Raw genomic sequence first — 23,981 nt, forward strand, 5'->3', positions numbered from 1 at the left:
TACCGAATAATTGTTACTAATTACGCCGTTAAAATATGTAATTATAAAGTTTATTCAATGTTAAAAATATTATATAAGATAATATATAATAAAAGGGCGTATTTGTTTTTTTTTACTTTTGGGCAAAATTTCGGGGAATTTAAAGCTCTAGTGGTAATATTTCATCGCGGGCCATTTTTAAGCCGTTTAACAACCCAAAGTTACAAATAAATAAGTTGATAAAACATTAAAAGTATATATAAGCTATAATTAAAATAATTAAAATAAATTAATATAAGTGTTAAATTTTAATACACATATTAACATCCCACAAACCTTTTTCCGGGTTATTCGCCACTTGAAATATATTTAAAAGTTTTAATTTCAATATAATTTTATTATATATTAATTATATTACTATATGACAAATTTACTGTTATAAGAGTTTAACGTTAAATTTTATTTTTAAAGGCGTTTAAATTTAACAATGATATATTAAACCGGTGCGACAAATATTAAAATCCGTTTGAAGCTTATATATTCTTAAGCGAAAAAGTTCGACGCCTGCCCGATTGACAAATTAGCGATTATATTTGTGTTATTTTGAAAATATCACTTAACAAACCAGTTAAAAAATAAACAAAACTTTCCATTAATTAAAGTAACTTACTACTTTGAACAACTAGTGTTTTGAAAATTTAAATATTTTTAAAAATTACAAAGATTGTGTGAAAGTCCTACTTTAATGGTTTTTACTAATCCCCAAAACAATTTATTCTCGGCATGAAAAAATTAAAATTAAAGTCGGAGATTAAGAATAATAAAAATAAATACAAAGAATAAAACGTGATAGTTTTCAAATTATATTATGGTAATTTATAGCGTAAAAATAATAAAAAAAGTGAATAACAAATTTTAAAAAAAATATTATACGAACATTAAAACGGTTTACCAATTATATTCCCGCGATACCACGAAAATAACCCCGATAAAACCCGTCCGCTGTTAGAATTTAAGGAATGGAAAGCAACGGTATTGAAAAACTATTTTAAAAGAATAGGTGGACGACGGTATACGAGTCACTAATTATAATACGAATAAAAGAATTGCGAAAATAAATAGATAACAAGTCCGGTCCCGATCGGATTTAATCGAAGGTTGTTTTTAAAACCCGTTTTGTTTTATAACATTTAAATTCAAATAATTACCAACGAATACAAAAAATATATTTACAAAATTAAAAAAGGTTAAATCGGTTTGGCGTATTAGTAAAAGAAAGTCCAAAAATACTTCTTTCTTTTTTGGCAACACATTTGGCCTCGGATGTAAATTATTTTTAATTTCAGGGCTTATTCCTAAACGCGAGCTCCACTAATTAAAGCGCGTGGCCGTAATTTAATTCGTAGCTTTGCTTATACCTGTGGGTCTAACCAAAAATCACTCTAATTCAGGTCTAAGGACAATTTGTCGATTTTCGGTTTAAATGGAGGTAATTTCGTCAATTCGGCGACCGACACTCCGTTATAAATAATTAAATAAAAATCGCAAAAATAAACGGTTTGCACGTTAAATATAACAATTAACGAAATAATTAACAACGATTTATTTTATATTTTTAATGGCTATATTGGTCGAATTGGGATATAAATGCCCTTAATTTTTAAATGAAGGTTGGGTTTTTAAAAAATTTTCGAATTTTTTGATTTTTTTCAATTATATTTTTGTTTTTGGATATAAATTTAAAATTTTTACACGTGGGGGATAACATATATATATATATATTATATATACATGTTAGTTAATATATAACGTAAAATAAAGTATAAAGTATTTAAATTGGTAAAATAATAAATATTTTTAATAAAATTTGCAATTAAAATAGGCTTATATTTTTACTAATTTTAACGATTAAATAAAAGGTATAATTAAACGTCCACGTGAAATTCTTTTTTTAATATTATAAAAATAAAAAGGTTATTTTATTATAATATATAATTAATACAAAGATTTTATATATAAAGTTTTTAATTTATAAAACCTTTTATTAATAAATATATTAAACTAATATATTTTTTTAATAAATAAAAAATTAACGAATAATAATTTAAAAAAAAGTTTATACGTGGATATTAATATAATTAAATTTATTACTTTATAAAAATAAAAAATTTATATATATTATTATTTATTTATAAATTCTAACATAAAGTGTTAAAAATAATATTATTATTATTTATTTTTATTATAATTTGTATATAACGTGTGTAAATATAAGGGTTTAACCGTTAAAAAGCCCTAATTTTAAACTTTATACCAATATTTTCATTATACTTTTACCATTTTTATTTAATTAAATATTCGTTAATAAACAAATACACAGTTAAATAACTGTATTGCCGGTGCACATACAGTGCGTGTACGGTGTATTTACTGTACGATTACCTCCATTTGCGGCGATAATCGACAAGGTGTCCTCAGACTAGAACGGGCACGATTTTTTCGGCCGATTTGATTGGTCGAAAAGCCATGTGGCCGAGAGGTACATGGAGCGCCCGGTCCACCACTGCGAAGCAGGGGTGGTCTAGTGTGAGCACTGAGACTACCTCCCGAGACTGCTCCACCCACTCACTGTCCGTCTTACCCTAACCCAACATTCACATATCAGCAGTATGTGTACCAAGGTGTAATGGAAGCCGCTGTTCAAGTGGAGCCTGGCCTTATCCTCGGGCATAGCCGGGAAATTACGGACTTATCGGCATGCCAGCGACCTAGCCTAGTTTTAGACTAGTCCAGTCTAGTCGAACGGAGATAGCGTCAAAAGTAAGCAAGCGCGTTCATTTCGTACCGCTACATGCGCACTGAGGCATTCTTGGCGCCGCTGTCCTTGCTTCTTTTATCTTGCTCGGTTACAATTGTGTTAATCTCGCGCTTTACCAATGTTAATATGTCAGAGTTCGGGGAAGGCTTATTCTCGGATTTTCGGCCGGCGTCGAACAACAAGGCGGTTCAAGAGCAGACAATTGCTGGCAAATCGATTTCCGCGCCTGAGTGCCTACCTACGGGTCCAGGTAGCTTTATGGATATCTCGCAAGCAGAGGATGTCGGGGCTCGCAATGCGGTGCGCCTGCAGAGGAAGCGACGAAGACCGGCATTGGCATGCGGTGCGTCAACAGAAAGCTCTTGTCTAAAAACATTTTCGTCCCATGATATGCCTCAACCAAGGGTTGTCGTCATTGCTTGCTGACTATTATATGCGTATATTGCTACTCAGACGAGTGTAGGAGAAGAAAGGTTAGTTAGGCTTTAAATCGTCTTCCCTCAACCGGCCATAATTATAACATAAAGAGACCGCGACTGACGCCGTGCTGTCTTGCTTGATTGCCAGGTGAAATGTGACAGAGCGGTGCCCTGCACCAACTGTATTCGTCACCAGTGTGCGGATGTTTGCAGCTACCACTCTTCAAATGTACCTAGACGTCGGGTTCCGGACACAACACCTCCGGCTGACCCTGAATCCGTCTGGCCTCCCCGGGCTATTGAAGACCTTCAGACTCCCGCCGTAAATTCGGTCTCATCCAACGCTGGGGTTGAGGGGAGAAGCCCGTCCTCTGCGCTTGACGCGAACGTGACCTCCCTGAATGAGAGGATCCGCGAGCTCGAGCAGCGGCTTTCTCGAGTGCAGCCAAGCGCAGGTCCTGATGGTTCTGCACATGATGCTGCCCAGCGCTTGATAAACCGGGGCGCTCCCAAGGGCATCCTAGCAAAGACAAGATACTTTGGCGTGAGCCACTGGATGCACAGCGCCGTAGCCGTACGTATCTTTCCTTTCCCTCCACATGATAGTGTGCCTCAAGCCACGCCTCTTGGCGCAAGGACTCACGCAACCTTCCACATTCGCTCTGCGTTTGCGTAACTATTCGAGCACTTCGCTGAGCCTTGATAGCAGTTACCTCTAATAATTGAAGTTATGCACTCGAAAGAGGAACACGGCGAGACGCTTTACAGCAGACTGAGCGCCAACAAAAGGCTAGGTCGACGTATAAAATCTACTAGAATGCCAGTGTCTGCAAGTCATAAATTCAGTCAGAACAGGCGTCCACCTTGCTCTCGGGAACTGTGCGACCAACTCGTGGACAACTACTTTCGTACTTTCGAGACAATATATCGCATCCTGCACGTGCCCCGATTCCGCAGGGAGTATGTCAAATATTGGGAGGATCCGACGGCTGTTCGAGATGCCTTTTTGGTTCAGCTACAGCTTGTGCTCGCCATCGGAGCCTGTCTGCAAGACGATATATTCTCTCTCCGGAACCAGGCTACTGAGTGGTTACACGATGCCCAGCATTGGATCACATCGCCAACGCCCACATTCAAGGCGCGATTGTCTCTCGATGCGATGCAGAGCATGTGCTTACTGCACATTGCTCGTGAGACGACTGGTGTCGGCGCAGACTTGACATGGATATCTGCCGGAGAACTATTACGCAATGCCATATTTATGGGCCTTCATCGTGACCCTGACAAACTTTCCAAGATGCCCATCTATCGTGCCGAGATACGACGGAGGCTTTGGGGTACTATATTGGAGATGGCGCTACAAGCCAGCATAGATTCGGGCGGACCAGCGTCAATTTCACTCTCGGACTTCGACACAAAACCTCCATCAAACTTTGACGATATTCAACTGGACGATACTGAGGCTGAAACCGTGCTCGAAGCCCCCCAGCCGATGCCTACCGACCACTTCACTCAAACTTCTGTCCAAATCGCGCTCTACAAATCCTTCCCAACCCGTCTCGCCATTGCTCAATATTTAAACGACTTCCGCAGCAATGGGAATTATAGCACGACGCTTCGGCTCAACACGGAAATGACGGCCGCATGTCGAACTTTGTCCATGATTCTCCGGTCCTTCAGATCTCGAGACAGTCATGATTCCCCCAACAGTGCAACAAATCAGCAGCATCCTTCAGAGTTCCAGATACTCGTGACAGAATTGATCACACATCGTTACTTCTTGGCCCTCCACATGCCTTGGCAAACTGCGCTTCAGCGAGATCCTTCACACTACTTCTCTCGAAAGGTATCGGTTGAGACCGCCATGATGCTCTATCGATCGTGCTGCAGTGATGGCGTCTCAGAGGACCGCCGACCAGCAGAGTCTGTAGGAAGGGCCGACTTTTCCCGGCTGTCAATATGTGGCTCTGGGATATATCGAAACAATAATTTGCAGAGCACCGTGACACTGGCTACAGAGCTCATCTGGCAACTGCGAGAGGAAAAAGCCACACGAACAGAGGCTGGCTTTGCCGGTGACTTTGGGGGCACCGGACCGGATTCACACTTGCAAGGCGGCGGGATCCCACCCAAGACAACCTTTGGTCTCGGTGTAATGCCCTTTGCGGATCTCTTGGGTGCCTTGCGTGGTTTTGCTGCCTGGGCAGAGAGGCGTATTCTAGCGGGCGACACCAACACCAAAGGTTTAATTTTTGTCCACTGTGTTCTGTCACAGGCAGAGTCGATCCAGAGGGGTCAGTCGGACGACGAAATGCGCACCAGGAGCATTGCCTCCATCAAGGAGTCTATATCCAAATGTCACGGCTTGCTCAAAGTATTGGCTGCCCGTGTAGGTGTCTCATCCGCGCAAGCTAACGAAACGTCCACATCCAAGGCAAGTGACGCTGGGAAACAAGTAAGTGCGAGCACAATCGAGGGAATCACAGGTTCCGCAAAGGACATTTTAACGTCCGGAGACTCCGGAAATACGGGCGACAGTGGCTTCGGGCATTCAAATATCGAGACGGCGACGGCGGATAGCACTCCTCAGGAGAAATTTGTGGCATTTGGTGGAATCGCCGACCTGTCATTTGACATGGACGGTATGTGGGACCTAGGGACCATGGTAAGCAGCCAAATTTGTACCCTTATACCTTACATACCTGCATGTGTACAGTCCCCATCCTAATACCAAGATTACTAACGGGGATTATGGAATAGATGAATGGCCAAGGATCCGGCCTCAACTTCGATTGGCCTGGTCCAGGCATGTATAACTAGACAACTTTCGAGTTTGAGCAACAATGGATTTTAACTGGGTTAATCACCACTCATGTTGCATTTTATACTAAAGCGACATATTATCGGAATGCCTGACCTCTATTAATCGAAATACTCGCCTCAGGAACTGAGTTGATCATTAAGCTACGTTGGCGCTTCCCGGGAGCTTCGTGACTCTACTTTTAGATGGTATTGCTTGGCCGTCCTAGTTGGTTTAATCTGTGATTTCTTCCCGAGTGCAGAATCTCTCGGCAGCCACTGTTGTCGGCAATCCGATACTAGCCTCTGTTGATATCATCCTGATTTAGCCGTGACCCTACCACTTGTGCCGTCTTAACCCCTGCAATGAACCACCCCGTGTATACAAACCAATCAAACATGGGCCCAGGTCTTATTCTGTATTTGATTTGTGCTGGATCCTGCGGCTGTTTGGGCTCCAAGGCATAAAGACCCGGAAGAGGTTATCACTGATCATTTTCTAATTTTGTTCTCATAAATTAGATCCATACTGCATGCATATTAAATTGTGACCCTTGCCCGAAGAGGCACGCCCCTTTAATCATATCATCCGTGACCCGCAGTACTGCATCAATATCGTGCGGGAGAGAGGTCGATGCGAGCAGCCGGCATCTGAGTGAAAGTTGTGATAGTCAAAATCGGGAATTGATAGGGCACATAATAATGCCACCTACAATATAACCTGACTGATAGGCCTTGCCGCATGCAGTGGCCATTGAAGCGGCTGGTTTCCTGCTGCTTGGGAACCATAGTGGTATATGTTCCACAGAGGCAACCAGTCAGAAGCTAACTATAGCCGAGTTCTGAACCGTACGGGACTAGTCTCTGCTCAGTTCATGCCAACCCCCCCGAATACCACACTCTCTTTCTGTCTTGGATCAACCAATTTATGGACTGTCTTGGTGACTCTATGAAAGAAAACAGGCTTCTCAGAATCATGGGCGTGTACAAAAGCTTCAGGCACGCGACATTGCAGCAGGCGAAATCACCCGTCACAGCGAGGTTGAGACAAACCACCCACATCCCTATCCCAATAATATCGACGCAATCTATGCCGTTGAGACGTCACACTGCGCGCATGGGAATTTTAATGCTCTTTGCTCTAGGGGCATGGCCAGCCACGGCCTTAGCAACCCCGCCTGGGGCATATCCACCAGAGAAACTGGCGAAAGAGAATCATCGACAGCCGAATCTCCAAAGTAATCATTTCACGGCGGCTGACGGCCGCCATTACATCGTTCCGCACAAGGAGGGGACAGACGCGGCTGCTCAACTCATGGCCCACGGCTGCACAACGACGATACGCAACAACAACATCCCATGCTACTGGGATGGTACACAGACGCTATACTCAGCAACAAGAACTTTGACGGCTCCAGTCGACTGCCACGGCTGCTCAGATATTCATGTTCAACAAGACGTCTATTTCTGCCCAGTGGAGAAGATATACACTACTAGTTGGGCCACGAACCCCAGCACAACTTGGATTACAGTCTGCGCAACGTCTACCCAGAAAGCCGTCAACTTGAATAAGAAGGACTTTCTAACAAATGACGCCGCCTTGCCTGGGCGAACCCGAGCTCCGCAACCGGAGCCGACCAGGATATAATACGCGAAGTCAACACGCAACATGACAATGCTTGGTGGACTCGGAATGAGCAGAGATTTCGCCTCAATGGGAGTGAGATGTTTTTTAAAAAAAAATCCAACTCTGGATACTACCCAGTGTCGGACATCTTGTGGTTAGACTGTTTTTTTGCTGTTATGTAACCAAGCAAGAGGCAAAAACACACTGCACTGCAGCCAAGAGTCCGAGGAAAAGCCCAAAAAGGGCATGGAATACATCAAAGGCATGCCGGCATACTCTTGCCCACAGCTCGGATCCGCACGCAAACAGAGCATCACTGCCCACAAGCTGCCACTAGATATGGAGAGCTCTTCTAATTTGCCTCATGGGCGCCAATCAGTCTGCTAGACGCTATTTTACAGGCCATGGAGGTATCAATAGCATCCGCTGATCATTTCTTTTTTTGTCTTTCCCGTCTCAACACCAAAATCACTGCACTCTCGTAGCAGAGGCAGGCAAAATCTCATTGACCCAATCCATCATCGCATCGGCTTCCTCGGTTCTATTTGGTAGCGTCCGCAGCGTCTCCGTCAACGAATGATCTAGGGCCGTAGCATCCCTCAAAAGACCGCGTACCGTCTCTACCTTTGCTGGCGAGTACTCGGATGATCTCAGCTCTAGCACCAGCGTCTCAATAAAATCGACAAGTGAGAGTCTCATTAGCGGGTCCTCCATGTCCACCATACGTAGCGTGACATAGTGGAGTAGGCTGTCTGGTCCGGCCGTCTGACCAACGGCTCTCCTTCCTTTTGGGAGTAACTCTGGGAAGCCACATTGCGTGATGCCAGCGAGGTTGATGCGTGCCAGAGTGGGGACTAGGCGTAGAATCCGACCATGTGCCAGACTCTGCTGTTGTGGCTGAGTAGTGCTGTTAAAATGCCGTCCCTCGAGAAGCTCTATCAACAAGCTAAAGACATCCTTGTCTTGGAACAGTCGACGCCAAAGCTTCCCATGCCCAGGAGCTCTCTTTTTAGCTAGCTGCGTCCTGTCGCCATCGCCGATTTCATTACCAGGCATTGGGCAGTCTGTTTCGAGCAGTGCCTCCAAGACTTTAATCCCTCGCTCTCCAACACCCACATCTGGTGAAGAGAGCCAACACGAAAGAAATCCAGTAACTAGAGGCGTCGAGACAGACAAAATGGCAACCTCGGCGGGGGTTGCCGCCGCCTTGCCAATGATTTCCATGGCAAGAATATTGGCCGATGGTGCGGGGGATTGCAGAGCCCCGGCGAGATCCTCTTCCGAAGTGAGAGAGAGAACCTGGGACAGAGTTGCCTGTTGCAGTAGTTTGAGGGCCAAATTACATAGGACCTGGGGGTCGTTCTGGTACATCCTTAGAATCGAGGCGACCTTGGGAAGCAGTCGGGGCATTAGGTGAGGGATGTTTGCCTCTAAACCAAGTGATCGGATAGTACGGAGAGTGAGCGACTTGACTGGTTGATCTAGCTCATCAGGGCACTCAAGCGGGTCTTTGGGTAGGAATCAGAGTTGAAAACAAATAAAAGCTTGCTTACCTGTGACCTGAAGCTCGACATGGTCAAAGAGAGCTGCGTCGATGGGTGTCTCAGGGTTGCTAGAAAGCTCATCAAGATGCTCTTCTAGCTTGTCCAACCGAGTCGGAAGGGCGTCCATCGTGCACCGACACACTATGATGGTTTCTTTGAGCACACGTTTGGTTTTTCTTTCTTTCTCTCGTTTGAATGGTAAGTAGGTAGGTAGGTAATCCAGTCAGTGCAAGCATCAGTTAAGAATTATGTGAAAGATTACTGTCAATAGATGGTTGTTCAGACTAGAACTAGTGGGTATCAAACATATTTTTTCTTTAATCAACGGGAAGGTGAGAAGGAAACTGATAGCCGGCCAATCTCAGGGTGACGTGAAGGTATCGTGCAAGGTACAAGAGAGCCTCGTCAGTTGATGGATGCCTGCCGGTACATCTGAACTCGGTGGTCCCTGCCGACCCCAACGCCCTTAAGCTCCCCCGCTGCGGGGGACATAGTGTAGAGGTACATACAAGATACCAAACTCTGGTACAGTTCATATACCGTGTAGGTACCTAACCGTAATCAAGGCTCAACCCCACACGCTTCATTGATGACTCCACCCCGGAGAAATTGTACCTTAGCTAGCGGGCAGTCAACCCCGCCAATTTTTTCTTTCCCTATCAAGCTCCGATTGTCAATTGCTCACTGGCTGTGACGTGACGCGACAAGCCGACCATACCCACAAGTAGGCAGGCAGGCAGGCAGGCAGGCACAAATACGCACACGACAAATCCTGGTACACCATGTCCGGCCGCGGTGGTGGGAGAGGAGGCGGAGGCTTCCGTGGCGGCCGTGGAGGCGGCGCCAGAGGAAGTCTCGCCAATGTCGCCTGGGCTAATGACCCAACCCTCAAGGCCGACATGCGCCCGTCCGAGGTGTTTCCGGTACGTTGTGATCGGCTCGTGTTTAGCTTATCCACTACGCACCTCGCGCGGCTTCCCATTGTACTTCTGCGCCTTTATCGCCGGCTGCTGACATATTCAATCATGCAATTCAGGAATATGTCGTCCCAACAGCCGCGCCTTTGACTTCGAGAGAAAAGTCTCAAGTCTCATCGTACCTGCTCGTGTGTGAACAAATTCACTCTGGGCCGCTTTACACGCAGACCCGAACCTGGAATGTCGACTCGGACACTCCGTTGCGAACTTATGGCCAGGAGCAGGTCAACCAGCGCTACGGAGTCAAGAACAAGGCCACTGTCGACCCTTTCTTCAGTATGCCGATGTACTCCAAGAGATTGGAGCGTAGGGAGCGCACGTTGCCAGACCTCTCGGCAAGGCCATTTAGTATGTCGACAAACTACAAGCTTCTCGAGATTCATATCCCGTCCGCTTTTACATAACGTGTGCGCGCGGTCTAGATTGCTGACTTATTGGTGTACCACAACCAGTGAAAACTCTCTTCCCCACCGAATTACACGATACACTCGATGGCAATGATGGTGCCGGCAAGAGTGGGCGCGGTGGCACCGGCAAGAAGAAGGTACTTACTCTTTCCGAGGTCCACTCCCTCCGAACCGCAGAGGATATCTTTGGACGGAACGAGACGGACGAGGAGCGCAAAAAGCGCCTCGAGGCACTTGCCAAAGAGGAGGAGGAGGGTGATTTGGATGCAGAGGATGAGGAGGGCATGGAGGAAGAGATGGATGATGAGTTTGAGGACTCGGACGAAGGTGACTACAATGCCGAGGCTTACTTTGACGGCAACGACTACGACGACTACGATGAAGGGGATGACGGAGCAGAGGGCATCTACTGATGTTTGCGGTGGTCGAGGATTATTATTTTCTTCGTTGTATCATCATACCGGCGGCGCCAGGCGTTTTTCATTGTACGGCATATATTTTGGGCAGATACCAGTTTCAGTTACGACAAAAGAAGGATTTTGAGGATATCCATTTTCTCAAATCAGGTTGAAGTCAAAGAAGACACACCCGTTGGTTACCACCTCCTGCCGCCGCGCCCTCTGAAACCTCCCCTGCCGCCCATTCCCTGCTGCTGGTCATACCCATAGCCCTGGCCACCTTGGGCACCACCAAAACCCTGACCACCGCCAAAGTTCTGGTTTCCACCACCTTGTCCACCACCTCCAGGTCCACCCCCAGCACCCCCTCCCTGCATTGCAGCAAACATTGTTGCCGGGTCCATCTGGCTTGGGTCCATCCCCGATGCCATCATCTGCTGCATCATGGCCTGCATCTCGGGTGGAATACCACCGCCGCCATCCATTCCGGGCATGCCACCTGCCATTGGACCACCGCCGGGCATGCCTCCCATCATCATCATGTTCAGGTCTTCCATCATCTTCTTGCTGTTCTGGGACATGGCGTCGGCACTGTACTCGGAGCGTAGCTGATTCTGCTTTTGCGCATAGATGGCCCAGCTGAACTCGTCGAAGCCGTAGTTGAAGTAGTCACTAATGTCGGTGCCGGGCTTGCGCCAGGGCGCGGCATCCTCGCCAAGATCTGTGGGGATATGTAGGAGAGCTCTTAGTACGTTTGCAAAAGTATGCCCAAGGAATGGATAGTTCAATCCAAGAGGGAGGAAGCAGAAAGAACAATGGCGTTGGATACGTACCCTCGTCTATATTTACTTGAGTCAAGGGCTTCCCGGTAGGCTTGTGTTCAGGAATGGCGTAAGGGTCAAAGTTGGACTTGGTGACTGGAGGGAGATCGGACCCCTTGACGGTATCCTCCTTTTTGTTAGGGGCTGGTTTTGCCGGAGCTGTTCCGTCTGTTGCTACCGATCTCTGTGGGATGCTCCTTATTTCGCTGTACTTGGACTGTGATGGCGGGGCAGCACTTGTGCCGTCTTTGCGTTCGGTGATAATGTCAATATCCTAAGAGAGCGGAGTTAGTGGGGTTGAGTTTGGGTAAATGCAGGTAAGGTGCCTTAAGTAGGTAAGGTAGACATGTCGCAAAGCATGCGACTGCAGGGAAGTGGAACGGGAAGCATTACAGAATCATCATCGTCCTCATCCATGGCGCCACCTTCGTCCTCCTCCTCTCCTTCTTCCAAGTCCTCGTCCTCATTCTTGGGAGCTGCCGGCTTCACTGTAGCTGCGGTCGTGGAATTCGTTGGTGCTTCTACTGATACTGGGGGCGCAACTGGCTCTTCAGGGGCATAAAAGTCATCATCTTCATCCATTTCCACACTCATGCTGGGCAGGTCTTGTTGCTTCGAACCGGGTTGCGTGCGAATAAAAATTGGTTATGTTGTTTTCGCTACAATTGCGATCGGGGCGGAGTGACCGTCGAAGAAATTCTGAGTACCTAGGTACCTCTCGGTTGTATCTTCTGAGAATGCAACTGCGAACGGTAAGTGTTAAGCAGCTTGCTTTCCCCACGTCTATTTCGATGCAGGGAAGGGGAAGCTTGAGCTAGGCAAGTGTCGACTTTAATTCTGATTGGGCGGCCATTAGAGAGGTAGAGAAAGCGTCTGTCGTCGCGTATTCAAACAAAGTTGGACCCACTCTTGCGACGCGATCCTAGGCTCCCTGGCCTTCCCATGCCATCCACCAGCTTTACTCACTGCGTAATACCGGCTAGGTACCTTACAGAAACACATCCCTTCCTCGTCTCTGGAATTTCAATTGAATTGAGATCAGTCCCATGAAAGTCGCATCACGCGCAGACGAATTCAATGTCTCTTTTTCGCTCAGCGAGTGTGCCTGGAGGTCTGAGTATCAACACAGGTGCAGCAAACCTATTGTAAGCGTTTGATCCATTGTTTCGTTGATTAAACATTGCTACCCAAGGTACTCAAGCTACTGTACTGTACCGAGCTACCTAGGCATCTCCATGTTGTCGCGATTCCACATAACGCGTTCATCCATCCGCTCCTAGCTCCGCACTAGGTGCATTGATCCCAAGAGAGGATAAAAAAAAAAAACACACACACACCGCCCTGAAAGTGGGACTGTGTGAAGGGATCGCACCTTTAGGACGCGAAGGCTACCAACGTTTTTTTTTTTTTTTTTTTTTTTTTTTTTTTTTTTATTGTTGTTTGTTTCTCCAGCACCCCCATCTTGCTGACCCACGCAAACCCGTCCTCAGTGGAAGTGGATCGAGTCAGCAACAACCTCCACCAGCCGGAGGCGCCAGCAGCATATTTGGATCATCGACAACCCAACAGGCTTCTTCTGCAGCACCAGCAACAACCAGCTTGTTTGGTGCGAACAACGCAAACAACGCTACGACAGGCACGAGTCTCTTTGGCCAGTCCACCAACGCGCAGCAGCCTACGACAGCAGCGGGCAGCAGCATGTTCGGCGCCGCAGCCGCAGCCTCCCAGCCCGCGGCGGCTGGCGGTACCACGGGTGGTGGCTTATTTGGAGCAGCGGGCAGCACGACGACAACGGGAGGAGGCCTGTTTGGAAACGCGAATGCAGCAGCCAACAATGCACCCAAGCCCGGCCTGTTTGGTAACACAACTGCTCAACAGCCCCAGCAGACTACGACAACAGGTGGAGGACTCTTTGGAAACGCGACAGCTGCGCAACCCCAACAGTCGACAACAGGTGGAGGACTATTCGGAAACTCTGCAGTAACTCAACCACAACAACAAGCTGCGGGCGGTGGACTCTTCGGCAACGCGACGCAGCAAACTGCGGGCACAGGTGGTGGCGGGCTCTTTGGCAATTCAACACAGCAAACGACAGCAAGCGGCGGCCTTTTCGGCAACGCTACACAACAAAACACAGGTACAGGCGGCGGTGGACTCTTCGGTAATTCGACGCAGCAAACAACAACCGGTGGTGGTGGCCTTTTCGGCAACAGCTTGTCACAGCCCCAACAACAACAACAACAACAACAGAAGCCCTCACTCTTGTAAGTTAATGCTCGTTTTGCTCACCGTCTTGCTTGAATTCTTGTGAGCGCCCGCCCACTAACAAATCATTAACGTTCATCAGCGGAAACACTCTGCTTGGTCAATCCCAGCAGCCCCAGCAGCAGCAGCAACAGCAATCAGGGAGCATGTTTGGCCGAACATTCAACAATTCAACCGCCGCGCCCCCCGGCCTGACTATGGGTCAGTCCACGAACCAGTCGCAACAGGTCGTGCCAGGGGTTCGCATAGATTTGTCGAATCTCAAGTCGACAACCCGCTTCAACGATCTTGAGGAGACGATACAGAAGGAGATCCAGAAGATAGACAAGGGCATTCAAGCAGTTATCAACCAGTGCAACGACGTCGAGGCCTTCATGCCTGCCCACGGCGAGCAACTCGCCGCGATCCCGAACGATGTGCGCTTCGTCATGCGCAAGTACGACGGTGCGGCTGATACTTTGTCTGAGGACGCCCAGGCTGTCAAGGCGGTTCGCGAGCTCGTCCACGTGGACGCCGAACAGGCCAAGCTGAGTTTCAAGGCCGTTGACAATCTCAAGCTACCAGCGCAATACCACACTGCAGGGCTTTGGCGGCAGCAACAGGATGCAGTTGCCGCGGCTGCTGGAGATGCGGGCGGCGCAGGGGCAGGCAGCGGGGACAGCAACGCGGACTTGATTGCCTTCTTCTCGCAAACGGCAGACGAGATGGACGAGCAGCTTAGAAAGTTCCAGCGGAACTTGAGTGAGATTGAGAGTCACATGAATGCCGTTGGTGGGAACCTGGTGGATCAGCTGCAGCGTGCTGCGACGGCAAGGAACAATGGCACCAACGGCAGCGGGCCGGGTGGTCAGGAAGATCAGGTTGCCGAATTGGCCGAGGTCCTGCGCGGATTCGAGTCAACTATTTTGGGTGTTGCATCGTCAGTAGGATCGGCAAGAGAAGGTGTGACGTCCTTACAGCTTGGGGAGTTCTTGGGTAACGGTCCCAGGACAAGGCGATAAGCATGCTGAGGTAGAGCATTTTTTTTCTCCCTGCAAAAGATACAAAAGAGTGTTGGTAATGTAAGATGTTTGGGCTTGGGCATGAACTGCAGGTTTGACTGATGTAGATACTCCATGACTTGACCGGTTTTACAGTGTCAATTCAGGGCCAAGTTGCTCGCTATCGATTCATTATACTTCTTAGTCATAACCACCTCATTACGCTGACACATACGACCATACCCACTGGAATATACGGGATCCCGTCCGCTCTCCCCTAGTCAAACCAGTGAGGGCCGAACTAGTACTCAGGTGGGTGACCACTGGGGAATCCTCGGTGTTGTATGTTTTGGTAATAAATTTATTTTTACTTTTTCTTCTATGCTTTGAACATCCAACGTTAATTGTTGCGCAAGGTCTCTACTACTCCGGAGTTATTCATTAATACTCCATGGCTTTTTTTTTTTTTCTTCTTCCAGAAATAGACCCAACTATTACCCCTTTTGAGCCTTTGAAATTGTCTTGATCATATATACCTTCATTGTATCAACGTTGTCTGTTTATCATGAGATGTCTTGAGTGGATATGTGCCTGACAGTTAAGCTGCAGCCTTGTATGATCATCGTCATCATGCCATTTTACGGCGCAACTCTCTAAAAGTGCAGTACGTAATCTAGTCATAGGAGCTGAAGCTCAGCCACCATCGTCCTTGTCTTCATGCTCAAATCCGTATTACCACGCTAGGGATCATTACAGCAGAAGCACCGCAGCAAATACCATGACCAACCATTCCCTCAAACCCACATGGATCTCTGTGGCAGCACTGCCCACAGTACTCGACGGCGCCACTCCCATGGCATTCCTACCGAGATACCACGCCCCGATGTCGGTCAGCTCTCCCCCGGCGGAGAGCATGGCTCCGTTCGGGCCAACATTACTAGTAGAGGCCCGGAATGCACCAAATAGGCTGTAACGCTCTACCTCGTCGATCCGGTCCATATATTCGAGCGAGCGATTGAAGAAATCCTGCGTCGCTGCCAGGTCCTGGTGGTCGGCGTTGTACTCTGTGACCCATATCTTCTTGCCGGGGAACCTGTCAAGGAAGGGGTGTTAGTCCCCAATTTCTGAAAGAATCGCAACAGCCAACCCGCATACTACACAGTACTCACGCAGCAGCATACGTCCCGATATGGGACGCCAGACCCTCAAAGTTCCCGTACCAATGAATTGGCACAAAGTCAAATGTACAATTTTTCCTCTCACCACCAGTACTGATGATGTTGCTGCAGTTGCCCAAGAACTGCCTGAGCCAAGGTATGCCGTCCCAACTGGCCGTAGGCGCGGGCAGGCCGGCCTTGACGCCCATCTCCTGCAGCGGCACAATGTTGTTGACCCAGACACGCGCTGCGATGTCTGGTCTGATGTTGGACATGCCATCACCCGCCATGTCCGGCTCGTTGAAGCCCATGACGTGCGTGATGTTGACCCCACGCTTCTTGATCACATCCTTGACTGTTTCCGCAAAGTTCGTGTCCGTCCTGGCCACCTCGGGGTCCGACGACGCGCCCCACAGCATCGGGACGAACTCGAACTGGTCCTGTGTCAGGTTGTTGAAGACTACAGACAGCTCCGGGCCATAGTTATAGTACCACGAAAGCGTCGTCGGCGGCCTGGTCCAAATGTAGTTGTCCCTTGGAGTAGCGTCATTGGGCACGAACACGAGGCCGCGCTTGGGGTTCTGCTTGACGGTCTGCGCGCAGGCAAGAGCCAGCACAGTGAGTGTGACGAGGCTAGCCGGCAGGTGCATCGTGAAAGACGCCGATGACGCAAGTGAGGCCAGTAGAGGAACAGAGAATTACTATTCTATGCTATCTTTTCAAATTCCAGGCATGATATGTGCAGAAACAAAATATATATCAGCCAACCAAAACGAGGCGGCAAATTATACTGGCTTGGCGACTGAAGGAGACGACGTCCAGTTTTGAGATGGACCAGTCAGTCAATCAGCTAATGTGACGAAGCAAGCACCATGACAATTGACATCTGTTGCAGAATCTGAAAACGAACGTTAGTCCGTGAAAAATCAAAACCGAAAGAAGTAACGAAGGCGAAGGCATTCAAGCCGAGCTGATAAAGACGCAAGCGATAAAAAAACGAATAAAAATAAAATAAAAACTCAAAAAGTGCAAAGAACCACGTATGCAACTCAAGATGGAAAAGGTGGAAGTTGTGTGATTGCCATTGTTTGAGGGCAGGCTGTGCCTGGCCGGTGGCCAACAGCAGTCTCTGCTGGCTGGCCCGTATTGATCGCCGCCGAGGTCTTGACTCCTTGGCGAGCTGCAAGAATCGGAAATTAGTGCCATGCACCCGGATGGGCCCTTTCTCAGCTCTTCAGAGCAGGGGGTTTCTTTGCTGTTAAAAATACCTTGAGGCAAGAACAGCGAAACCAAAAAGAAAACAAGAACGTAGAAAAAGAGAAAGGGAGGGAAAAAAAGGGGAAGAGGTAGGACATGTCTTCATTATCGAGACCAGTGAGGAATGAGGATATTCCAGACCATTACATCCGACCAATTCTTTCAGCGTTCACCGGATGGCTGGTGTGGCACTATACGTACTGTAAGATAGACAGCCTTATCTTGCAGATCCGAACAAGCCGAATTCGTTGATCATTAATACCCCACCCACTCACTCACTCCCCGCCCCCGCCGGAGGCAAGATGATCGAACAGATGGAAACGTCTGAACTGCGTCGCGACAAAAAGCCGACTTGTTCTGGAAGTTCTGGGAGCCGACGGAATGGAATCCCTCACATCAGGATTGAGTTTTCATGTGCGTCTTTCTTGGGCCGGCAAGTGTAAACGGTTGTTGGGTACCGTCCCCCCCAAAAAAAAAAAGAAAAAAAAAAGAAAACGACAAACAAGCTGTGGAAACCTGGTAAAATGTAAACAGGCTGGATAATCAGAATTTAGTATTGATAACAATATATATACTGTAAACAATTTTACAGGACAAAACTACAGCCTCATCGAGTCATCACACTACTGCTCGTTAACGAACAACCCGGCCATGCCCATACCCGTGCCGATGCACATGCTGGTCAGCAAGATCTTCTTGCCCGTCCGCCTGCACTCGCTCAGACCTGTGACGATCTGCCTCGTACCGGTTGCTCCGAGCGGGTGACCCAGTGCGATGGCACCGCCGCGAGGGTTCATCTTGGTCTCGGCGTCCAGTCCGAGATTGTCGCGGCAGTAGACGGCCATGCTGGCGAACGCCTCGTTGATCTCGACCACATCGCAGTCGGCCAGCGTGATGCCGTGCTTGGCCAGCAATTTGGGAATGGCGACAGTGGGGCCAATGCCCATGATGCGAGGCGCCAGGCCCGCTGTCGTCGAGCCGACGTACTTGGCCATGATGGGCTGCCCAAGCTTGTGGGCCGTTGACCGCTTCATAAGCAACACTGCTGCGGCACCATCCGTCACCTGGCTGGCGTTTCCTCCCGTAGTCGTGCTTCCCCACTGAGGGAACGCGACGCGAATCTTGCCCAAGGTCTCAGCTGTCGTGCCGGGCCTGATACCCTCGTCCTTCGTCAGCGTGACCTCCTTGACCTCGCCGTCAGGGCCCTTGACCTTGGTGCGGATCGGGACAATTTCGTCGTCGAACCAGCCGGCATTTTGTGCCTTCTCAGCCTTTTGGAAACTGAGGGCGGCGAACTTGTCCATTTCCTCGCGGCTAATGCCGAAGTCGCTCGCAACGTTCTCTGACGTCCAGCCCATGGGCATCATGCAGTCCTTCGCCTCCTGGCTGTGCAAGGTGACATCCTCGTCAAAGGGAGCATCCAAAGCGTCGCCGCCGACGGACATGTTCTCGGCACCTAAAGCGATACCGATATCGATGCTGCCATTGCTAATTGCATGTGCGATATCGGCCGTCGCCTTGAGGCCCGACGAGCAAAACCTGTTGACGGACGAAGCAGAGTGTGTGTTGGGAAAGCCTGCGGCAAGGGCGGCGGCGCGGAGCTTGTAGGCGGCCTTGGCATCTGAGACATTGCCCATGCAAATGTCCTCGACGAGGCTCGGGTCGATCTTGCTGCGTTGTCGCACTTGATCCAGGAGCGCAAACACCATGTACTCGAGCGAGGTGTCCTTGAAGCCGCCCTTGCGAGCTTTGGCTAGTGGGGTACGTGCGGCATACGTGATGACGATGTCGTCGTCGTTTTTGGATGTTCTAAGTGGCAAACAAGTCAGATGTCAGTAGGAGACTTTAGGGGATATCGCGAATAGAACCCGCGGCATGTTGCAACCGGTCAGGCTAAGTAACGCACATGGTTGAGAGAGCATTGCCTGGGGTGAGATGTTTGAGAATGGAGCCAAGACGTTCAACAGCCATTTTGACGATTGTGTGGTAGTGACCTTGTGTGGTAGTGACCTTGTGTGGTAGTGACCTTGTGTGGTAGTGACCTTGTGTGGTAGTGACCTTGTGTTGTCTTGTTTAAATAAAATTGTGTTTCTGGAAGATGAGGCTGTTGCGTCAAAGTGAAATGAGGTCACGAAGTCTGTCAAAACAAAAAGTTGTAGTTGAGAGAAAGCAGTACTGTAAAAGATGTCGTGGTGGCGATTTGATTCTGATTACCCCCAAGCGCCCGAGGCTTTTGAACCGTTGCGATTGATGTGGGGTTCCCCGGGTCATTCGATGTTGCCGAGGCACGGCAGTTGGAACGTGCTGAAATTTATTTTCCCGCGGCAGAGCAATAACTAGGTACGCAAGTACCGCGCTGCCAAATATGGCTTTGGCGGTACAAGTTGCACACCGGACTCTACGGTAACACGACACGGTCCCTCGAAAAAAATAAAATAAAAAAGGTTCAGCCAAGTGATCAACTTACTACTCCAGAGGCACACCATTTATCCAAACCATATTGCGAGTCAGAAGAAATCGATTGCTCTTCCGTATCCGTTGGTTCATTTTCTCTCCGAATAAGATCCGCAGTGCGATACCATCAAACATGATTTCAATCAGCAGCATCGTTTTACATTATAATGCGGACTAGAGCGGCAATTTTCTGGTTGTCCGTCTGGGGTTATTAGGCATTAGACAGATAGTCAGCATCCGCGGAATAAGTCGCACGCGTCTGTTGTCGCGTGAGGCAACGAAAGCTATAGAGCTTGTTGTTTTAAATGTCCCACTTGTTGATACACCGCGATGACCTGAGTCGCATTTCAGCCGGTGTGAGAGTGCCAACAAGTCGAACAACGTAGAAAGTATTGTTAGCTGTGGATAAACAACGTCTTAGGGTTTGCGCGAGATTGTGCACACAACTTCTGAAGCAGTTGATCGGCAGCCGCTGTCTCCTTTGATCTGGTCTCACTGGTTTCATCGTCAGGTATAGGCGGCTCAAACAACTTGAGCCGACCCTCCGAGATGACAAATCCACCGCAAGCCACCTTTACAAGCACCACGGTAGGGTGGTCCATGTCGAGAGCCAGGTGAGCCTGTAAATAGCTCTTGAGAGCCGCGGTAAAGGGTCGCTGTGGGTTTGTGCGTTGAACCTGTTTCCGCCCCTCATCCACAAACTGACGTAGATCTGAGGCAGGAACTATCAGATCAATCGACTTGAGCCCAATCGTGGACTTTTCCGTCGTAGCCGGCAATCGGAAGCCCAACGTCAAAACAAGATCTTTGGATAGCATGGCCGAAGGAGACGAGCTCTGCAAGCCGACTTGATCCGCCCAGTTTTCCCAAGCATCAACGAGGTTGCTTCCCCGCAGTGCAAGCGAACTGATTCGGCAGTCGAATTCCCTCGCTAGAAATTCAATCACAGCAAGCCTCAGTGCTGGCGGCATGCGAATAAGAAGCAGGGGCAACTGCGCCGAACCCATGGATAGCGGATTGACACCCTCTTCCCCGGGCAGAAGGAGGGCGTGACACTCGGCAGCCTCGTACTGCAGTGTCAACAAGAGGCCATTGTTTCCTTCAAACACCTCGGCCCACATCATTGTGACGAGTACAAGGGAGCCGTATCGCTGGTCGTTTGAGGCATCCTCGGCAGGGAGGCGTACCTGGACGCCGCGCACGACGTCGCCGACGAGTGCATCGCGTAGGCAGTGAGAGAGGCGGGAGAGGCGGGCGGCAGTGAGAGGCTCGTTGCCGATGTGAAGGGGCGAGACGCGATACGTATGGAAGGTCGTGTTATATAGTGGGAGAGACGGGCGGTCGGTCTCGGTCAGGTTTGATGAGTCGTGGTCTTCATTTCTCATGACGGAATCGTGTTGCTTGTTTGTTGGAAGCGGGGCGGCGAGGGGTGAGGGTTGTTGGGGAGCAGACGCGGCAGGGTTTGAGTCTTCGTTTTGACGAGCCCTAGCGCGCAAAGGAGGTCGGGGCATGTTGCGACAAGTTTTGTGATAATTGAGAAGATGAAAGTCAGGGAAAAGTAACTGAATAAATAGCGCGTAAGGTACCGAGTTTTAGCAGGTGTGAGGGTCGAGTATTTTTCACAGATGTCTGCATTTCTTTTGGTTTTCTCTTCTTTTGTTCTTCTTTCTTTCTTGGCTAGGTAGGTTTACCTGTACCTGCCCTGTTTCTCATGTTGGAGTGGAGGAGAAACTACTTCCGGTGGGATTACAAGGTAGTAGTAAACAAACGCGTGCACACGTGACTTGAAATTGGCGGGTTAGGTTTCAATGTGAGGGGAACATGTCGTTCCTTTGTGCATCACACGAAACAAGCAAGTCAAGCTATGTTACCTGACATACCTCGGCTTAGTAGGCTGATAGGGCATGTTATACTACCGAGGTAACAAAGCCAGGTTGTATTCACAATGTATTATGCTTTGCGAAGCATTCTGAGTCCAACTCTAGCCACGCGCATTGCGTAAAACAACAAAGCAGTGCACGTGAGGGTGAAGGAGGCAAACAACTGCAAGCCCAACCAGTTGGAACCTCGACCCGACTTCAATATGGCACCAGCGAGCGGAGGACCACAGAGCGAGCCGATAGCATTAATGAGGTTTGAGGTCCCCATCCTTGCTCCCAGAAAGCCAAGATCCTTGGTGACCGATGCCAATACTACAGCCGGGAGGCTGACGATGCCACCAGTGCTGAATCCATACAAGATTGCAAACAAGACTAGATGTTGAAACGAGATTTCGGTCAGTAAACTCTGTCTTTATGTCTGTCTTTTTCTCTGTGGCTTTGCCTTGATGACAAATCACCTCATACCACAGGAGTACAGGAGGAAGGGAACACAGGAGCAAAAAAAAAAAAAAATCTTACCATTTCCGGCCAGGTCGTTAACCGCCACCCAACAAAAAGTGACCACTGCTGCCATACCGGCGACCCAGATCATTGTATTTATGGGCCCAATATACGGCACCACAAGGCTAGGCGCGAGACGTCCCAAGATGGACGCCCCGTTCAGCACTGCCACTAGGTTCCGCGCTAAGTCCTCGCTGTGCTCCAACCCGTGACCGAGAGCGTATTGCTGGAGATAGAAGACTGGCACAAAGAAACCGAAGTTGGAGCAAAACAGGGCTGCGCAGTACAGTAGGTAGGGCGTCTCGTGGAATGAAGCCGGGTCAAACAAGGACCGCACCTGGCGAGGCTTGACGCGAGTGCGCATGACGAGAACGGCGGTACCTAGGGTGCCTAGTGAGATGAAACCGAGCACACGGTTGGTCCAGCCGAAGCCGATACGGCTGATCAGGGCTGTGAAAAGGAGCGGGTACACCACACCGCCGAGGCTACTTCCGGTCACGGCAATTCCGATAACCAGTGCTCGCTTGGATGGTCCAAAGTACTGTGGTAGAAGGGCGAGGGAGGGAACGACGAGGCAACCTGCACCCATGCCAATACAGAAGCCTTGGCCTAGAAGCATGTGCCAGTACTCGGTGCCAAGGCTCGTCATCATGAAGCCAACAACAACCAAGACAGCACCCGTGGTGATGACGATTCGAAAGTAGCCGGCATCAAACAAAGGCCCGGCTACGCAACCGACAGCGAGGAGCAGGAACCCTTGTATAGATCCGATCCATGAAATGTTTGATGGCGATTGGCTGCTGAGCAGATTCTGAGAATAATAGCTCTGGTAGACGCCAAAGGAGTTGACGATGGCCCTTTGGTATCTCCGTCAGCGACTAAGCCTTCTTCAAAGAAGCCGAGAAACTAACCATGAGTTGAAGAATAGGAGGAAGCCCCCCAAAACTTGTAGCCAGGCACGCAAACCACCGTTGGGAAGTCCATCAGACTGCGGTCCCAGGACAGCCTCTTCTCCTCCGGTCGTGGTAGGAACCTTTTGTAGGGTCAAATTTGTCGTTGTCTTTTCCGTCGTCTCCTCTATATCGATCGTAGAAGAGACCTCCTGGCTTGGCCTCCTCACTGGTTGATTGTCACAGTGCCCTGTCATTTTCAAACAAACCGTGTTAGAGCATGTGATTTCTCCCTCTTTTCTTTCTTCTTTTCCCTCAGGTAGATATATATATTCCTTAGTCTTTCCGTCCTCGCAGTTTGCTAAAGCTCTCGCCGTCGTTGGACACAGCGCCAATGCTTTGGAAAAGAATACGGTTGTGATTTATGTTTCTAAAGAATGTCTTGCAAGCAAGCGATTCACTGTCAAGTGACCCTGTTTCGATATTACCACAGTTGGGAAACCATCCGCATTTATAAATATCATGGTCAAGATGATCAAAATTGCATCAGACAGACCCTGTCTAGACCCAGATGGGCCAGGCAATGACCCCCGGGAACAGTGGTTCCGACAGCGGGGCTGCCACCCTTGATGGATGGGTCGGCAGCATCGTTGATTGATGGGGAAGCCGATCCTCGGCCGACTCGATCGGAGTGTATGTGTTTCGGTCCACCTTTTTACCCATGACCGAGTGGTAATTACCTGACACCTACCAACTTGGGTAAAGAGAAATCGTCTGTCCCTGGCCTTCTGGTCGCAGAAGAACTAGG

At 49.0% G+C, this 23,981-nt stretch overlaps 10 protein-coding genes across 10 annotated transcripts; 4 read left to right on the plus strand and 6 right to left on the minus strand.

Moving 5' to 3' along the window:
• The first annotated feature begins 2,811 nt into the window (after positions 1–2,811).
• Positions 2,812–6,272, plus strand: PgNI_11119 (uncharacterized protein). The gene is made up of 5 exons (XM_031131093.1): positions 2,812–3,140; positions 3,251–3,270; positions 3,365–3,790; positions 3,926–5,881; positions 5,977–6,272. The coding sequence occupies exons 1-5, from the start codon at positions 2,831–2,833 to the stop codon at positions 6,034–6,036; spliced, it is 2,772 nt and encodes a 923-aa protein (XP_030976917.1). The 5' UTR covers positions 2,812–2,830; the 3' UTR covers positions 6,037–6,272.
• A 719-nt stretch (positions 6,273–6,991) lies between these two features.
• Positions 6,992–7,663, plus strand: PgNI_11120 (uncharacterized protein; the record flags this gene model as incomplete). Its single annotated transcript, XM_031131094.1, has 1 exon — positions 6,992–7,663. One exon carries the CDS (start codon positions 6,992–6,994, stop codon positions 7,661–7,663), a length of 672 nt encoding a protein of 223 aa, XP_030976880.1.
• Positions 7,664–7,783: 120 nt separating this feature from the next.
• Positions 7,784–9,551, minus strand: PgNI_11121 (uncharacterized protein). Its single transcript, XM_031131095.1, has 2 exons — positions 9,196–9,551; positions 7,784–9,072 (listed from the first exon to the last, which is right to left on the minus strand). The coding sequence occupies exons 1-2, from the start codon at positions 9,311–9,313 to the stop codon at positions 8,111–8,113; spliced, it is 1,080 nt and encodes a 359-aa protein (XP_030976881.1). The 5' UTR covers positions 9,314–9,551; the 3' UTR covers positions 7,784–8,110.
• A 417-nt stretch (positions 9,552–9,968) lies between these two features.
• On the plus strand, positions 9,969–10,983 carry PgNI_11122 (uncharacterized protein; the record flags this gene model as incomplete). Its single annotated transcript, XM_031131096.1, has 3 exons — positions 9,969–10,109; positions 10,223–10,511; positions 10,616–10,983. The coding sequence occupies 3 exons, from the start codon at positions 9,969–9,971 to the stop codon at positions 10,981–10,983; spliced, it is 798 nt and encodes a 265-aa protein (XP_030976878.1).
• Positions 10,984–11,165: 182 nt separating this feature from the next.
• Positions 11,166–12,532, minus strand: PgNI_11123 (uncharacterized protein; the record flags this gene model as incomplete). The annotated part of the gene is made up of 3 exons (XM_031131097.1): positions 12,183–12,532; positions 11,802–12,063; positions 11,166–11,689 (listed from the first exon to the last, which is right to left on the minus strand). The coding sequence occupies exons 1-3, from the start codon at positions 12,381–12,383 to the stop codon at positions 11,166–11,168; spliced, it is 987 nt and encodes a 328-aa protein (XP_030976879.1). The 5' UTR covers positions 12,384–12,532.
• Positions 12,533–12,741: 209 nt separating this feature from the next.
• PgNI_11124 (uncharacterized protein) lies at positions 12,742–15,163 on the plus strand. Its single transcript, XM_031131098.1, has 3 exons — positions 12,742–12,934; positions 13,280–14,053; positions 14,137–15,163. Exons 1-3 carry the CDS (start codon positions 12,867–12,869, stop codon positions 15,053–15,055), a joined length of 1,761 nt encoding a protein of 586 aa, XP_030976884.1. The 5' UTR covers positions 12,742–12,866; the 3' UTR covers positions 15,056–15,163.
• A 362-nt stretch (positions 15,164–15,525) lies between these two features.
• Positions 15,526–17,714, minus strand: PgNI_11125 (uncharacterized protein). Its single transcript, XM_031131099.1, has 2 exons — positions 16,204–17,714; positions 15,526–16,127 (listed from the first exon to the last, which is right to left on the minus strand). Exons 1-2 carry the CDS (start codon positions 16,839–16,841, stop codon positions 15,785–15,787), a joined length of 981 nt encoding a protein of 326 aa, XP_030976885.1. The 5' UTR covers positions 16,842–17,714; the 3' UTR covers positions 15,526–15,784.
• Positions 17,715–17,983: 269 nt separating this feature from the next.
• On the minus strand, positions 17,984–19,451 carry PgNI_11126 (uncharacterized protein). The gene is made up of 2 exons (XM_031131100.1): positions 19,355–19,451; positions 17,984–19,257 (listed from the first exon to the last, which is right to left on the minus strand). The coding sequence occupies exons 1-2, from the start codon at positions 19,417–19,419 to the stop codon at positions 18,072–18,074; spliced, it is 1,251 nt and encodes a 416-aa protein (XP_030976882.1). The 5' UTR covers positions 19,420–19,451; the 3' UTR covers positions 17,984–18,071.
• Positions 19,452–20,297: 846 nt separating this feature from the next.
• On the minus strand, positions 20,298–21,413 carry PgNI_11127 (uncharacterized protein; the record flags this gene model as incomplete). Its single annotated transcript, XM_031131101.1, has 1 exon — positions 20,298–21,413. One exon carries the CDS (start codon positions 21,411–21,413, stop codon positions 20,298–20,300), a length of 1,116 nt encoding a protein of 371 aa, XP_030976883.1.
• A 353-nt stretch (positions 21,414–21,766) lies between these two features.
• On the minus strand, positions 21,767–23,653 carry PgNI_11128 (uncharacterized protein). The gene is made up of 3 exons (XM_031131102.1): positions 23,195–23,653; positions 22,302–23,140; positions 21,767–22,154 (listed from the first exon to the last, which is right to left on the minus strand). The coding sequence occupies exons 1-3, from the start codon at positions 23,428–23,430 to the stop codon at positions 21,853–21,855; spliced, it is 1,377 nt and encodes a 458-aa protein (XP_030976876.1). The 5' UTR covers positions 23,431–23,653; the 3' UTR covers positions 21,767–21,852.
• Positions 23,654–23,981: the final 328 nt, after the last annotated feature.

This window comes from Pyricularia grisea, chromosome VI (assembly GCF_004355905.1).
Source record: "Pyricularia grisea strain NI907 chromosome VI, whole genome shotgun sequence".
Lineage (NCBI taxonomy): Eukaryota > Fungi > Ascomycota > Sordariomycetes > Magnaporthales > Pyriculariaceae > Pyricularia > Pyricularia grisea.